At 33.0% G+C, this 17,409-nt stretch overlaps 3 protein-coding genes across 3 annotated transcripts; all 3 read left to right on the forward strand.

Moving 5' to 3' along the window:
* The first annotated feature begins 823 nt into the window (after positions 1-823).
* Positions 824-1,690, forward strand: LOC125585756 (glutathione S-transferase T2-like). The gene is made up of 3 exons (XM_048755402.1): positions 824-1,163; positions 1,251-1,388; positions 1,458-1,690. The coding sequence occupies exons 1-3, from the start codon at positions 824-826 to the stop codon at positions 1,688-1,690; spliced, it is 711 nt and encodes a 236-aa protein (XP_048611359.1).
* A 1,311-nt stretch (positions 1,691-3,001) lies between these two features.
* On the forward strand, positions 3,002-6,300 carry LOC125585757 (jacalin-related lectin 23-like). The gene is made up of 5 exons (XM_048755403.1): positions 3,002-3,131; positions 4,476-4,540; positions 4,657-5,058; positions 5,285-5,747; positions 5,841-6,300. Exons 1-4 carry the CDS (start codon positions 3,002-3,004, stop codon positions 5,603-5,605), a joined length of 918 nt encoding a protein of 305 aa, XP_048611360.1. The 3' UTR covers positions 5,606-5,747; positions 5,841-6,300.
* A 7,361-nt stretch (positions 6,301-13,661) lies between these two features.
* Positions 13,662-14,696, forward strand: LOC106392505. The gene has a single exon (XM_022701646.2). It carries the CDS (start codon positions 13,662-13,664, stop codon positions 14,694-14,696), a length of 1,035 nt encoding a protein of 344 aa, XP_022557367.2.
* Positions 14,697-17,409: the final 2,713 nt, after the last annotated feature.

The following is a 17,409-nucleotide window of genomic DNA, read 5'->3' on the forward strand; positions in this document are numbered from 1 at the left end:
CCGTCACCAACAGGTTTGTCTTCTTTCTCCGTCCTCCGTTAGCTATATAGAGGAATCATTTAAACAAATAGATTGGTGATTCGCCTTTTGGTTGTATATGATTGTATAGTGATCTGTGTTTTTGATTGTAAAGCAGAAGTTTTTTAGTGAATTTTTCGTATACTTGATTGATTAGGGAACTTTAGATAAAAAAATATGCTTGATTGATTAGTGAACTTCAGTTAAAAAATATGCTTGATTGATTAGTGAACTGAATTTTGAGTTCTATACTTGATTGATTAGTGAACTGAATTTTGATTGTATAGTTGATGGAGAGCCACGTTATATGTTGTGATCTATACTGAATTTTGATTCTATACTTGTTGTTTTAGATACATTGGCTTCATCATTGACATGTGTTGTTTTAGTTGGTGTGTAAATTGAAGTAAGTAGGTTTCGACATTTAATGAAAACGTTGTACTGACTTTTTTACTTAGTTTGGTTTCGAAGGAGTGTTACTTGGCAAAGTTTTGTAGTTAGTTTGCTTGGTTTTGTAGTTAGTTTCGAAAGAGTAATAAATATTGATTAGTTATGTGTAACGAGTATAAGTAACTAATGTGTATCATATTTACTTACTTGTTTGCTTTGATTCTTTATTTTCCGAGTAATAAATATTGATTAGACCCTGGTAGTTGATTGTTAGAGAAACATTTAAGCTCTCTGATGGTTGTTCTCTCAAATTTCTTTAAATAGCCGCAACAAGTTTAATTCTTGTTGTGGTTATCCCTTACTCTCTTCTTTCTCTCACGTATCTTTCTTTTCTATTCCTGTCCTTCTAATCGAAATGGATTCAAGGAATCCATTGAATCCCTATAGTGAGTCCCCTAGTTATAGCTATCTTCTCCATAGCCAAAACTTTCAGTATGGAAGTTATCCTTCTACTCAGTATCCATCCGAGATACCTCCTTATAGTTCACAACAACCTGACGGTCCACCTAAACGTGAAGACCCAGCACTTGCCTCTAAGGAGAGAAGGCAATGGACTCCAGCTGATGACGAGGTCGTCATAAGTGCTTGGCTCAACACATCTAAGGATGCAGTGGTTGGGAATGAACAAAAATCAGGGACGTTCTGGAAACGTGTTGCTGAGTACTATGAATCTACTCCACATGCTAAAGAGAGTGGTGAACCAAGAGAGTGGCTCCATATTAAGCAGAGGTGGCAGAAGATTAATGACATCACCAACAAATTTTGCGGTGCTTAATCGGCAGCGGAGAGACAGATAACTTCTGGTCAGAGCGAGACTGACGTCCTCAAGATGGCTTATGATATCTACTACGCTGATCACAAGAGAAAATTCAATCTTGAGTATGCGTGGTGCGTGTTGAGGTTTGAGCAGAAATGGCTCAGTCTTAACACTCCTAAACCCACTAAACCCACTGGGAGTTAAAAGCGAAAAGCTGGAGAGGAATGTTCAGTGACCTCAAGCACCACTGTTGGTGATGAAGAGGTCCGGCCTGAAGGTGTCAAAGCGGCTAAAGCAAGAAGGAAGGTGGGTCAAGGAAAGTCTCTTGCTGATGTTACTACTGTGATGGAGATGAAAGAGAGACTGTCAAAGCTTGCCATTTTAGACACACTGTTAGCCAAGACAGGACCACTAAGCAAGGCTGAAGAGATTGTCAAGAACAAGCTGTTCGCTCAGTATTTCTGACTATCTGTTGCTGAGATATCTGTTTGTATTTCCTGAACTAGTTACTATGTTTGTATTTCATGAAATGTGTTGGTAGTTCCCATGTGTAGTAAATGTATTTACCTAAATGTTTTTCTGCTTGGTAGTTCTTAAAAAAATGTATTTTCGACATTTGATATACTTGTCTATCATCTTAAGGCTACTATTGACTTACTTTCAATTTTTTTTTGCAGGTTTAATTCGTAAAAATGGGCCGATATAGTTACAGCCAGCCTTCAGATTCATCACACTATGGTGGGGATCAAGCTGATAGTGGGTACAACGAGACAGAAGAGCTTATTGGTCGTGACCAAGCTGAGTTGGAGTTGAAGTATCCTGAGCCGTCTCAGTACCCTACGCAGTATCCTCCACAACCTGAGGTGGAGTTTGGATTCCCCCAGGTTTGCTATTGTGGTGATGCACCAATTCTAGCTACATCAAAAAACGATCCGGGGAGGAGGGTATACACCTGCAAGAATGTGGATGATGGCGATTGCCATGTCTGGAAGTTTTGGGACGACGCGGTGATGGAGGAGATGAGGGGGAGGGATAAACACATTCTGCAGTTGGAGGAAAAGGTAGATAACCTTACCTTAATGAGTAACTTTGAGTCTGAGGAAAAGGTGGTTAGGCTAGAGAACTTAGTTTCTGACTTAGCAAAGAAGTCGTTTACTTTAAAAATTGAGTTTGAAGTTTGTGTTGGTGTCATGCTCTTTGTATTAGTGGTACTTGGTCTGGTGATCGGAGGGAAGTGATGTTGGTGTTAACAACATTACTAGGTCTGGTTTAGGAAGTTTGTGTTGGTGTCATGCTCTTTGTCTTAGTCGTACTAATGTTGTTAACCCTTATGAGACTATGTACTAATGTGTTGTATTGTTATGAACTTTATGAATTACAAATATGTTGCCTCCATAGTTAATTGTTTATTCCTCCATATTTAATTGTTTATGCCTCCACTCCAACTGTGCAACAACTACTTCACTCGTTCACATAAAAATAATTAAAATGTGACTTTGAAACAACAACTACTTGTCTCGTGAACTACTTTAAACAACATAATAATTCAAAGGTACAACATAATAATTCAAAGGTGTAAGAGTCACATGAGTTGTTTTTTACTTCCACAACAAAACAATATACATTCACAAGTTGTATCACGAGAACACAATATACATTCACAAGTTGTATCACGAGAAGAGCTTATTTGCCCCTATAAATATGAAAGATCATTGGCAATTTAAAGACATCCCTCCCCTTTCATCAACTCTTCATTTTAAATGTAAAAAAACTCTAATGGCATCTTCTTCTCATTATCACTACCATAACGATGACGATGATGAAGATTATGTTAATGATTACGTTGAAGATTATGTTAATGATTACGTTCAAAACTTTGATGAAGAACCAAAAGAGCGGAAGCAACGTATTTATATGGAGAGGCACCGAGAAGACAGCCACCAGATGCTCTGGAATGATTACTTTTGCGAGACTCCAACTTATAATGTTCAATTATTCCGACGACGGTTTCGAATGAACAAATCATTGTTCCTGCGTATTGTGAATCGTCTCACAACCAACATACCGTATTTTCAACAAGGCAAAGATTGTACCGGACGGTCTAGTCTAGCACCCCTACAAAAATGTACTGCAGCAATTCGACAGTTGGCACATGAGGATCTGCAAAGACTTCTCTATATAGGAGAACAACGTGGATTTCCGGGGATGGTTGGCAGCATCGACTGTATGCATTGGGAGTGGAAGAATTGCCCCACTGCTTGGAAAGGAATGTATTCACGAGGAACCGAAAAACCAACAATTGTTTTGGAGGCGGTAGCTTCAAGTGACCTCTGGATATGGCACGCATTTTTTGGAGTTCCAGGTACTATGAACGATCTTAATATTCTCGATCGATCACCCGTTTTTGATGACATTATTAACGGAATAGCGCCACAAGTGAACTTCTATGTAAATGGTAATCCATACCATTTGGCATATTATCTCACTGATGGTATTTATCCGAAATGGGCGACTTTTATTCAATCTATCTGACTTCCACAAAGTGAGAAACATTCGTTATTTGCTAAAACCCAAGAAGCTGTTCGAAAAGATGTGGAGCGTGCCTTCGGAGTTCTGCAAGCTAGATTTGCCGTAGTGAAAAATCCATCTAAGTTATGGGATAAAGAAAAAATAGCAAATATTATGAAAGCATGCATCATACTCCATAATATGATTGTCGAGGATGAACGTTCAACATTCACTCAGTATAACGAGAGAGAATTTCAAGAAAGCGAAGAAGAGGATACATTCACCGTTACTCCGAATTCAAATCTCGGCACTGCAATGGATCGTCGATCGAGCGTTCGTAACAGACAAGCCCATGAACAATTAAAATTCGATTTGATTGAAAATATTTGGGCTAAATTTGGACATCTTCCAAATAACCAATGATTTTTAAGTTTCTGTGAATTGAATAAAATGTGTGTTAGCTATTATTTTTAATTTTTTTTTTAAATGGAATGTAATAAAATGATTGTAATTTTAATTTAATGAAATAAAAAGTTTTTTTTTAATGTATTGAATATAAATGGATATATCTTAATTACTATTTATAAATAAAAATAATATTTTTAACCTAAGAACCTTCAAAAAGTTCTATTGATAATGTAGTATTTTAGTTAAGTATCTTACAAAACTTCTTCGACTAAAAATAGTCATTAAATATTCTAAGATGTTTGCTAAGAGTTGCCATTGATAATGTTGCTCTAAGAGTGTGCGACACGTATTGCGGAAGACAATGTTGAGGCGACATTGAACACCATGAGTCACGAGCCGGTAAATATTGGCCTCCCCAAGCTCGCCTCCAAAAAATTCACCTACCACGGAAGTCCGACGATGGGCATCAAGCACCGACACATCATGAGGCAGAAAGTTGCAGCAGACGACAATAGAGGTTGCTCCGGCCGACCAACCAAACACTTGTCGAAGCATCTGCTGTCGTTGACCTCATCCACCGGACCTGCCTCCTCATCCACCGGACCGGTACAAAGTTTGGTTTTGAGGATCAAGGAAAGAAGATCGTAGGGTTTCATGGACGGTCGGGTGATGCTCTCGACGCTCTTGGAGTTTACTTTGTGCATGACTCTCTCACCACGTCGTTGCCTCCTCTTTATAAGCTGGATGCTCAAGGTGGTACAGAGGGACTTATTTGGGATGATGGCTCTTACGACGCCGTTAAAACGCTGCGCATCTGTCAAGATGATTGTCGTATTGCATATTTAGAGTTCGAGTACGACAAAGGTGGCAAGTCAGAGAAATTTCAACATGGGGTGAAAGGGGGAACACCAGCCGAGGTAACTTATTTATACACTTCTTATACAAAATGAATAACTTGTCTAACAAAATCTTTACATTTATAGATACAAACAAATTTATACATAAATACTAAATTTCTTAATAACTACATCGAAATATATTGAACACAATTTCATAATAATATCCGAGATCTCCCAACAACTTTTTTTTTATCTCCTAACAACCTTAAACAATTAATTTTATTGAATGTTGATCTTGTTGCAGTTTGTGCTTGATTACCCGGATGAATACATCAAAACGGTGGAAGCAACCTATGATAAGCCAAAACTTTTTCAAAATACTGTCATCACGTCGCTTACCTTCCAAACATCAAAGGGTAGAGCATCATTCTTTGGGTATAAAGTGGGTAAGAAGTTTGTTCTTGAGCAAAAGGATCGTCGGCTTGTTGGATTCCATGGGACAGAAGGTGACGCTATTGATGCTCTAGGAGCATATTTTGCACCTATTCCTGCTCCAACACCTTTGATTCCAGCCAAGAAACTACCATCCGTACGTAGGCGGCAACGGAGGAGTTACATGGGATGATGGTGTTTACGACGATGTAAAGAAAATTTACGTAGGGCAAGGTAACGATGGTGTATCATTTGTCAAGTTTGAGTACATTAAAGGCACAAGCTTGGTTACTGGAGATGATCATGGGAAGATGACATTACTTGGAGCTGAAGAGGTCATTTTCATAGCCGAGCAAGATTTTTTTGTTTGGTTTCAGCTACATCACTAGATTTTTACACTTAAGTTTGTTGTTTTTGAGGATTTTCAGTTTGTTCTTGAGGATGGTGAATATCTCACGGCCTTGGTAGGCTACTACGATAAGATATTCGGAGTGGAGGAGCCAGTAATTATCTCACTTCAGTTCAAGACGAACAAAAGGGAGTCAAGTCAGTTTGGAATTAATGGATTCCGGTGAGAAGTTCACTCTTGGGGAGAATGGCCAGAAGATCGTCGGGTTCCATGGACAAGCTAGTGATGTTATCCACAGTGTTGGAGTCACTGTTGTGCCCATCACCACCGAGTGAAAAAAACCCGGATATTATCTTAATAAAACCAGCCACTCAGCCAGTCATGTGGGTTGAATAAAACTTTTAATAAAGCTGGTGTGTGTTCTCTTTATTTTGCCACGGTCGTAGTTGTTTATTATATTCAGAAAAAATTGCAAGACGTTTTATTTTGTTTCTTGAAACTAAATCTATACATATATAATTTTACTTTCTAACCAGTTACATCAAGTTTTTTTAATTTAATCTTCTAATAATTGATTACAAATCATCTAAACTATTAAATGTACTTAACCTTGATTTTTCCACAATAATTACATCTTCGTGCCACTAGAACTAACGCACTGTCGTTTAATACATTCAATAACCGATCATTTCGGCGGCCAATACCTAAACTATACAATTTCGTTCGCCAGTCCATTTTTTGTTTAACAGAACAACTGTCTAGCCCATTTTTGTTTCAAAGCCCATAAAGGCTTATACGCAGCCCAGTATACTCTTGAAATGGAAGGTTATCTCTATATAAAAATTCGAAAATCTCAAATCCTCAACATCTGTTTCCAACTGAATTATCAAGATAAATAATTATATTTTTATATATGAAGATGATCACTGGCCAGGCACATTGAGACTTGAACAAGTGAAACGTCGTTACATTTAATTTTAATACAAAATCGAAACTAATAATACTCTTTTTTTTTTACAAAACTCAAGACTGTTCAAAAAAACCTTTTCTACTCTACACAATAACAATTAAATGAAGAATATCATAACTAATATTCTTTTTTCAAAAACAAAAAACAACAATATGATTGTTTTTGTTATGAACCGTTTAAGTGAATGTCATAAGCAAATGCGGTTTAGACTTTTCTTTTTCTCTTGGTTTTTTTTTTCCTTGTATAATTAAGATTTCATTTTCCTTATTAGTTTAGTATTTGTAAGCTTTTCATTTATCTATGACGTAATTCCCTATATATAAATGGCACATTATGTTATGAATAAGAATAACTAATTCTCTCTTTCTCTATTTATTTACAACACGTTATCAACACGAAACCCTAGCCGTCTGAAGTTGTAACAAAAAGAAAAAATGAAAACCCTAACTGATGTTGAGTTTCCGACCAATCTAACATAACGATACGATTATGGGTCAACGGAGTTTTGCGATCTCTCATCATCTATTCATCTTCGTGTCGAGTGAAATCAGCCGTTTCTTTTCTTCATCACCAACATCCTCTATATCAATCAAGATAAGTAACTCATGCTTTTACACTTATCGTCTTATGATTTGATCTCAAACGCGGTATGAATCGATAATTAATTGATTAGATTTGTAATAATATTTGTTCACGGCAAACATTTTTTTTATTTGGACTAGTATAATTTGTTAGTTTAACATAAATCACATGACTTAGTTTTGAGTTGATGGAATTTCTGTTCACATATGCTCATTCGTTTGACTAACAAAATTCGTGTTTCAATTTTCTGATTTAGAAAATTATTGGTTTGAATCTATACTATATAAAAGTTGAGGCTATAAGCCATCAAGAGCGTCCACGTAGGATTTAAACGACCAATCGTAGTATGACAAATTATTATTTAAGTTTACTATTTTTAAAAATGTTAATATTACCAAAAAAATGTTTATTTCAAACTAAAATATAAATCAATATCGAATAAGGTAAATTTACAAAAATATAAATACTATATTAAGTTAACATAATGTTTAATATTTTTCGAAAATTAAAAAATAAATAACGAAAAGAATAATTAATTTAAAAATACAAGACTTTCAAACAAGTATAACTATATAAATCTAAATTTAAACTCATGATTTTCAAAGTTTAGGTTATATACTATTGAAAATATTCAAACTAACATATACTATATATAAGTTGATATTATAAATCATTGAGAATGTTCACATATTATTTTAAAGCACCAAAAATATACCAAATCATTTTTCAATTTGGTATTTCTAAAAATGTTAATATTACGAAATTTTTTATTTCAAAATAAAATATAAATAATTATCAAATAAGTTAAATTTACAAAGTTAAAAACATCATGTACAAATCTATACTATATAAAATAAAGTTTCAAAAATTAACATAAAAATAACAAACAAATATAATAGTTAATTTAAAAATGCAATACTTTCAAACAATTATAACTATATAAATCTAAAACACATGATTTACAAAATTTAGGTTATATACTGCTGAAAATATTCAACAAAAATATGTACTATATGTAATTTTATGCAATAAATCATTGAGAATATCCACATATTATTTTAAAGCACCAAAATATGTCAAATTACCATTTTAATTATTATTTTAAAAAAGATTTTCAAAAAATGTTTATTTCAAAATAAAAAGGAAACTACTATTCAATTTAGTGAAAATGCAAAATTATTAAAGGAATCAATTTAATATATAAAGTAAACATTTGAAAGACCAACATAAAATCAACTAACAAAAAAAATCTTAAAGAATACAAGATTTGAAAATAATAAAAACAATATGAATCTAAAGCACTTTTCATTACATATGAATCTAACAAAATATGATTTCAAAATGGAAGCTATTTCTTTCAAAAAAATATCAATAATAAATTTTGTAAGCAAAATTGCCAAATAACTAAAAGAATCAGTTTATTATAAGAAATAAATGTTTGGAAGATCAACATAAAATTAAGTAACAAAAATAATCTTAAAAATATAAGAATTTCAAATAATAAAGACAATGTAAATCTAAATCACTTTTTCATTACATATGAATCTAAATAACATATGATTTCAAAATTGAGGATATATATTATTTAAGTGTTCACATAGAATTTAAAAATATCATTATAATAATATAAAAGTCAGCATCTTAATTTGATACAGTAAATAAAAATATTATTAAAGATAATTAACTTGATATATAAAATAATTATATATTTGAAATTAAACAAAAAATTAAAAAAAAAAAAATATTCAAAAAGAAACAAAGTTTTAAAAAACATATTTATAAATAATCACGTATGTAAAAATAAATAAAAATCAACACAAAACTATAAAAAGATAAATTAAAATTTGTAAAACTTATCTTTAAAGTTAGATTGATATTTGTAGCTAATTATTGAAAACTTAATATAATAAGAGATTGTTCACGTACCTTATAGGAATTGGTATTGATCGCATATTATTACTAAAAATATAATTATGTATGTAACCTTTAATATGATATGGACTATATGCTTTAAAAAACAGAAATAACTGAAAATATTCACAAATAACATATACTATATATAATTTGATGCCGTAAATTATTGAGAATATCCATATATTATCTTGAAGCACCAAGAAAAATATGTCAATCACCATTTTATATATTACTTATAGAACTTTCAAAAATTGTTTCTTTCATAATCAATGTAAAATTTAGAAAAAGCTAAAATCATTAAAGAAATCATATTGATATATAAACTAAATATTTGGAAGAATAACATAAATTTTACTTACAAAATATAATATTAAAAAATAAAAGAATTTGAAATAATAAAGAAAATATGAATCTAAATCACATATGATTTTAAAATTGAGGCTATATGTTATTTAAAGTGGTCACATAGAAACTAAATTATTAATAATATGTATTCTCAAAATGTTAATTTGATATTTTTAAATATAAAATTTCAGATATTTTATTTCTCTCAAAATAAAATTAAATAAGTTTAAATTTTTTTGCCAGAAATAATTAACTTTATTTTTAAACTAAATATTTGAAAATTAAAAATAAAATTTTATCGAACAAAAATAACATTTTAAAAAAGAAATCATAAAAAAATGTTCTAATAATCATGTATGTGAAAGTAAAATAAAAATAAATACAAAATTACAAAAATGATAAATTAACTAATGTATTAATTATCTTAAAAATTAGATTGGTATTTATACAAAATTCTTGAAAACTTAACATAAAAAGAGTTTAACAAGAAAAAAACAAATTATGTCCACAGCCAATATTACGATAAGGGCTATATACTATTAAAAATATTCATATATAAATAAAAATACGAAAAATATTCCAAATCAGTATCATTGTTTAATATTTTTTATAAATCTTAATATTTCTAAAGTAAATCTATAAATTAATTTCAAAATATGAACTAAAATTAACTAACTTGATATATATGCTAACTATCTTAAAACATAACACTAAAATTTATTTAAAAAATTCATAACGTATGTCAAAATATAAAATAGCATATACATAAAAATAAAATATATAATTAATATTAAAATAATTAACCTAATCAAATAAGTAAAATATAAAATTTTAGTATTTTTATATTGGTGTTGGCTACAAAATCATCTAATTTTATAATATATTATAAAAGGTTCTTAAAAACATTGGTCAATTTTCGTTTCTTTCTTAGCGGACCAATTCAGTTTTGGCTTATAATAAGCTTACAAAGTTCTATTAAAAATAAAATGTGGTAAGAATAATCCAAAATTAATACACATATTGTTGATTAAACAGTTTGTTTATATGCTTTTGAATTGCCTTTTATCAATTAAATAAATTAAGATAGTTATTTACTCATCAACAATTAGATTTTAATAAATTTTGAGACAATTGTTTTTAAAAAGTCATAATCCAAATATTCATTTAACTAACCAAACATGTGTTTATGAAACATACCTAAATTTTTTTATTATCTAAAATATATTTTTTTTAAATTAGGTGCACCTCATAAATAATCTAGGAATCTACTATTGAAATAATTGAAGAGATAATCCAGCTTATTTCCAATAATAGTTTGACATATCAAAATCTAAAAATTGAAAAAGTGTTAGTGCTCAAAGTTTTTTACATGACATATCATGTAATACATCACTTTTATATGTTGTTCAATATAAAAAATAGAGATGAGATTCAGTTTGAAGAAAAATAAACAACAAATTGCTTTGTGTATGCTTATAAGAACTTATATATAGTAATTATTAATTTATAATTTTAGTGGGATCATATATTTACCTATTTTTTAAATATTATTATCTTATTATCTTATCAAATTCTGTCATATTTTATATCGATTCAACTTTGAACATGAAAATTTTATTAAGTTATCGTATTTATTTGTGCATCGAGTATTAATTGATAGAGTCTTTATTTATCTTCCCCAAACCTCCAAAAATGGTTCTATTCTTGTATCTAGATCCATGTATTTAGATTTCTTGCATCATAATATTCTTGCTTCTTGTTACCCTTTGTGCTTGATTTCTCGGATGCATACATCAATCGGTGGACAAAACCTATGATAATCGAAGCTTTTTCATAGTATGTCATTACCTCGCATAACTTGGAAACAGCTAGATTATCAATCTTTGGTTATGACGTGGGTAAGATGTTTGTGCTAGAGTAAAATGGTCGTGGGCTTGTCGATTTGTCAAGTTTAAGTACATTAAAGACACAAAGTTGATATCATGGACCATGGGAAGAAGACACTACTCGAGTTCCGTGGACAAGCTAGTGATGTTGTTCACATTTGGAGATTTGAGGTCAATGTCGTGTGCATGATCATCACCACAATCATCGAATGAAAGCATTCTATCACATTAATAAAACCAACCAATCATGTGGACAGCATGAAACTTTCATTAAGATTGGTCTGTGTTCTCTTTACTCTTCTACTTTCAACGGGTTTCTTTGGAATAGTTAATACTTTGGTGATTTATCTTCTAAACTAATTATTCCCTCTTACTTTGCAGCCATACATTTCTTATTTCTCCTATCAATTTTAAATTAATATGATTCAATGAAAAGTAAAATCCACGTGCCTATTAATTTCATTAAATTCTCTGAGTTGTTTGGTTAGTTGAATAAGAAAGAAATACTACCATTTATCAACAAAATCCACCAAGATTTATTACCACTTTTGCTACATTTTTACTATAATATTTTTCATTATATTTTATTTGTTATCTTTAGAAAAACATCGTACTATTGAAAAACTAAAAGATTTAAACAGCTGTTATAAACCATTTAGTGATCGATCCATTTATCAGTCCGTGTAGCAAGGCGGACCAAGCCCATCCGCAGAATTATACTGGCGCCTATCTACTCTTGTGTTTATCTACATTATAGTTGGTGTTTATCTTACGTATTGCTAGTCATTATCTAGTTAAGGATAAGTACGATCTCATGTCGATCCAGTACTTAGACCGTCATTACCATATGTATATAAAGACCAGTTGGTCGACCTAATAATACACACAAGTTCCCCTCTTCATTCACAACACGTTATCAGCACGACCTTGTCTCTAAACCCTTCCAAAAATCCACCACCCATAAATCAGAAACCAAACGATCTCTTGCTATTTTCCGGCGACTCCTAAAGCTCTTCCAGTCGCCTCCTTTTCTCTCTGTCAGCAACCAGCAGCAGCTCTCTGTGCCTCTCCTCACAGACCGTTCAACTCATCACAAAAGGTTCATGTATCTTCAGAAAACTCAAAACAAAACCAAAAAGGATTTAAACCCTCAGCCACATACATACAGCTACATCTAGCCGTATGTCTTTGCAGAATAAAATCTAAAACCCTAATCTATTTTCAAAGCTTAAATCTCGTCTTGTTTCACCTTGTTTAACCTTGTTTGATTTTTTTTAATCTTCCTGATGTGAGTTAATTGCTAGAACCTTTTAGGTTAACAATTACACCAATTTTTTAATTATCCGACTGCTGCATCAATGTAATCTGATTGTTCGCTTGCATTAGAAACTTGTTCTTGAATGTTTAAAGTCTTTCTCTGATATGTTGAAATCGACTAGAACCTGTCTCAAATTTGAAAGAATTCTCTTTTTTTAATATTTTTAAGATAAATCCGATTTTTCTTATAGATAAATCTGAAATTTTTAAAGATAAATCCAATTTTTTTTTGATAAATCCGACTGAAAACAATATACTATATATTTTAATTCGATTTTCCTATTTTTTTAAAAAACCTTATATCTTTATCTTAAATAAAAAAAAAATAGAATTTTCAGCATTTATCAGAAAAATATCGATTTATTATATTTTTTTTTTCCTAATCCTACTAGGAATATGAATTGCTAGTATTTATCTGAAAATAAATAAATTTCGGATTATTACTGATATACTAGCATTATCAAATCATTATATTTAATCTGATAAATATCGAAAACAAATAAAAGTAAGAAATGATTGCATTTTTTTTTTGAAAATGTATACTAATCTGATTTCATGCATGGATTTAACTTTATCTCGATTTTGTATAGGTTTAACTTTACCTTCCTGCATATCACATGAAATCATCTGATTAGGATAGATCATTCACACTGATTAGTTTACTTTCATGTCGAAAATTGATAAAACTGATCAGATTTTATGCAATGAATTTAACTTTATCCTAGATGTATAGGTTTAACTTTACCTTCCTGCATATACATGAAATCGTTTGGATCATTGAAAAAAATATTGTTATTTACTTGCATTGATTGTACCCGACTGAAAGAGTATGTGAATGATCCGATTATTTTCTTACTAATGGGGATAAACTACAAATATTTTTCAGATGTCAAAGATTGCGAATCTTGATTTCAGTGCTTTGAAAAGCAATGGTGACAACTACCCGGAATGGGCGCTTGATGCAAAGATCATGCTGCGATCAAAAGATCTTGGTGACACAATCACCGAAGACAACAATTCCAGTGACAAAGACAAGTATAGAGCTATCTACATGATACACCACCATCTCCAAGAGAACTTGAAAACTCAGTACATGACCATGGAAAATCCATATGACCTTTGGATCGCTTTACAGCGAAGATATGACCACAAAAAAACGGTGTTGCTTCCAAAGGCTCAATATGATTGGAAACACATAAGGTTCTTGGACTACAAATCAGTAGACGAGTACAACTCAGTCCTGTTCAGAATTGTGTCCTTGTTAAGGTTATGTGGTGAAAAAGTAACCGAGGAAGAGAGGCTTAATAAAACTCTCTCCACGTTTCCTCAAACCAACATGGTATTGCAACAGCAGTACAGAGAGAGGAATTTCGCCACATATACTGAGTTGATAGAATGTCTCTTGTTGGCTGAAGCTAACAACGAACTGTTATTGAAAAACAGTGAGATGAGACCTCCTGGTACAGCTCCATTACCCGACATCTCTAAGCTGGCTATAGAGCCAAAGAAAGAGAGTAACCTTGTCCAACACAATGACCATCCCGGTCCAAACCGTGGAAGAAGTCAAGGACGAGGTCGTGGTTCTTTTAAAGCACACGGGCGAGGACGTGGTCGCGGTACCACACCCGGCTTTAGCCGTGGTCGTGGCCGAGGCCGTAGTGTGTCTTTTAAACCACAGATCAAAGCTGATCGATGCCACAGATGTGGCATGGGTAATCATTGGGCAAAGAATTGCCGAACTCCTAAGCATTTGTGTGAGCTTTACATGGAGATCTTAAAAAGAAACCCGGAAGCTAACATGGTTCGAGACCCGGGATATGATGATGATGATGATGATGACTTGGAAGACGTCCAGGATCATCAGCACGAGTCAGACAAAGTTGATCACATGGAGTTTGAAACTTCAGACATACTGAAATAAGGAATTAAAATTCCATATCGTTTTTTTATTGTTTTCCCCTGGATTTGGTGTTCTTTAAGATTGTTTATCAGTGTTTGGCTTTGGATTTAACTTTATCCTTTGAATGAATAAATTTTTTTTTCATTTCTCATATGCCTAAGAATTAGATCATTAAAGATACCATCTCTGAAAATTTTATTATTGTTCATTAACTTTATGATTATTGTTTTTGAAGAATGAAAAGTGGAATGGATACAATCGTGGTGGACAGTGGCACCAGCCACACCATTTTGAGAGACAAACGATTTTTCATACATCTCACATATAAGGTAGCTAACATCACCACTATAGCTGGCACGGCTAGCTTAATTGAAGGCTATGGCCACGCCAATATCTTATTGCCAAAAGGTACACATCTTTAGATTGAAGATGCTTTGTACTCACCTAGCTCAAACAGAAGTCTATTGAGCTTTAAAGACATAAGACTGAATGGTTTCCACATCGAAACAATGGGTGAAGGAAGTAAAGAATTCCTACAGATTTATAAAATCACTCAAGGCAATAAGAAAGTCTTTGAGACTATACCTGCGTGTGGGACTGGTCTTTATTATGCCCAGGCCAGTCTTGTTGAGGCTAATGCCGTCTTGAATAAAGAATTCAAAGAAGAGTTCACTCTTTGGCACAATCGGCTGAGACACCCCGGTTCGAACATGATGCGAAAACTCATATCAAATTCAAATGGTCACAGTTTGAAAACAAAAAGAGTTATCCCTAAGAATATCACATGTGAAGCATGCTCACAAGGGAAACTAATTACTAAGCCATCACGTACCAAAGTGAATAAGGAAGTTACAAATTTCCTAGAAAGAATACAAGTTGATATTTGTGGACCAATACACCCACCTTGTGGGACATTTAGATATTTTATGGTCCTGATTGACGCATCCACAAGATGGTCACATGTTTGTCTCCTATCAACTCGTAATCTAGCACTTGCAAGATTGCTGGCTCAGATAATAAGACCGAGAGCACATTTTCCAGATTTTCCATTAAAGACTATACGTCTAGACAATGCAAGTGAATTCACTTCTCAAGCTTTTAATGACTATTGTATGTCCATGGGGGTAAGTGTGGAGCATTCTGTAGCACATGTCCATACTCAGAATGGCCTGGCTGAATCCTTTATAAAACGGATCCAGCTGATTGCCCGACCACTCTTAATGAATACCAAACTCCCAGTATCAGCTTGGGGACATGCAGTACTACATGCAGCTGAGATAATTCGCATCAGGCCATCTAGTGAGCACAAATACTCGCTAACGGGTCATGAGCCAGATATATCCCATCTAAGAGTTTTTGGATGTGCCGTCCAAGTGCCTATAGCACCACCACAGAGAACAAAGATGAGACCTCAGAGGAGGATGAGAGTATATGTTGGATACGATTCCCCTTCTATTATTAAGTACCTAGAGCCAACAACAGGTGATTTGTTTAAGGCCAGGTTCGCGGATTGTCATTTTGATGAATCCCAGTATCCAGCATTAGGGGGAGATTATGGTAAGCTGGTACAGGATATAAAATGGAATCAAACATCCTTAACATGGCAGGATCCTCGGACTAGAGATTGTGATCTAGAAGTCCGGAAGATTATACATCTTCAAGAGCTAGCTAACAGATTGCCAGATTCCTTTGCTGACCCAAATAGAGTAACCAAGTCATACATACCAGCTGCAAATGCACCAATAAGACTTGATGTCCGTGATGGACATAATCAGGCTGCTACTACGTCTAAACCACAATTGAAACGTGGTAGACCAGTAGGTTCCAAAGACAAAGAAGTTCGGAAAAGAAAGAGTGCAAAGAAATCCGACAAAGTGGAAACTCTAGACATGAAAAAGGAAACTCATGTACCACCAAAAGATACTTGGGACGCTAAGAATCAAGGTAATGAAGTTCCTGACAATAATGAGATCTCAATAAATTATGTCATGTCTGGAAGAAAATAGAACAGAAAACATGTCGACATGAATGATATATTTGCTTATAATGTAGCAGTCGAATTGATGGATAATAAGGATCTAGAACCCACAGCTATACTAGAATGTATGCAACGACCAGATTGGTTGAAATGGAAAGAAGCCATTAATGTGGAGTTAGAATCACTGAAAAAGAGAGGAGTGTTTGGACAGATCATCCGGACACCTCACAACATAAAACCAGTGGGATACAAATGGGTTTTTGTGAGAAAAAGAAATGAGAAAGGAGAAGTTGTGAGATATAAAGCACGACTTGTTGCACAAGGATTCTCACAAAGACCAGGAATAGATTATGAGGAAACTTATTCCCCTGTGGTGGATGCTACGACCTTAAGATTTCTAATAAGTCTGGCTGTAAGAGAAGGTCTTGATATGCGGTTAATGGATGTTGTAACTGCCTACTTATATGGTCCACTGGATAATGAGATATACATGAAAATTCCAGATGGTATTGAATTGAAAAACAAAGAGAGTTCTCGAGAACAACATTGTATCAGATTGAACAAGTCTCTTTATGGATTAAAGCAATCAGGTCGAATGTGGTACAATAGACTGTCCGAATATCTCCTGAAAGAAGGATACAAAAACGACCAGATCTGCCCATGCATATTCATAAAGAAGTTCAATAAGGGTTTTGTAATCATTGCAGTATATGTAGATGATTTAAATATCCTAGAAACCTCTGGAGAAATTTCCCA

This window comes from Brassica napus, chromosome C4 (genome assembly GCF_020379485.1).
Source record: "Brassica napus cultivar Da-Ae chromosome C4, Da-Ae, whole genome shotgun sequence".
NCBI lineage: Eukaryota > Viridiplantae > Streptophyta > Magnoliopsida > Brassicales > Brassicaceae > Brassica > Brassica napus.

Bases quoted from the DNA above. Each gene is read 5' to 3' on its own strand.
- LOC125585757 (XM_048755403.1), top strand. From the start codon at position 3,002: ATGGCATCTTCTTCTCATTATCACTACCATAACGATGACGATGATGAA. The intron at 3,132-4,475 runs GTATTTATATGG...TGTTGCTCTAAG, and splicing joins ACCAAAAGAGCGGAAGCAAC to AGTGTGCGACACGTATTGCG. The intron at 5,059-5,284 runs GTAACTTATTTA...ATCTTGTTGCAG, and splicing joins AAGGGGGAACACCAGCCGAG to TTTGTGCTTGATTACCCGGA.
- LOC125585756 (XM_048755402.1), top strand. From the start codon at position 824: ATGGATTCAAGGAATCCATTGAATCCCTATAGTGAGTCCCCTAGTTAT. The intron at 1,164-1,250 runs GTGAACCAAGAG...CTTAATCGGCAG, and splicing joins TCCACATGCTAAAGAGAGTG to CGGAGAGACAGATAACTTCT. The intron at 1,389-1,457 runs GTCTTAACACTC...AGGAATGTTCAG, and splicing joins GTTTGAGCAGAAATGGCTCA to TGACCTCAAGCACCACTGTT.
- LOC106392505 (XM_022701646.2), top strand. From the start codon at position 13,662: ATGTCAAAGATTGCGAATCTTGATTTCAGTGCTTTGAAAAGCAATGGT.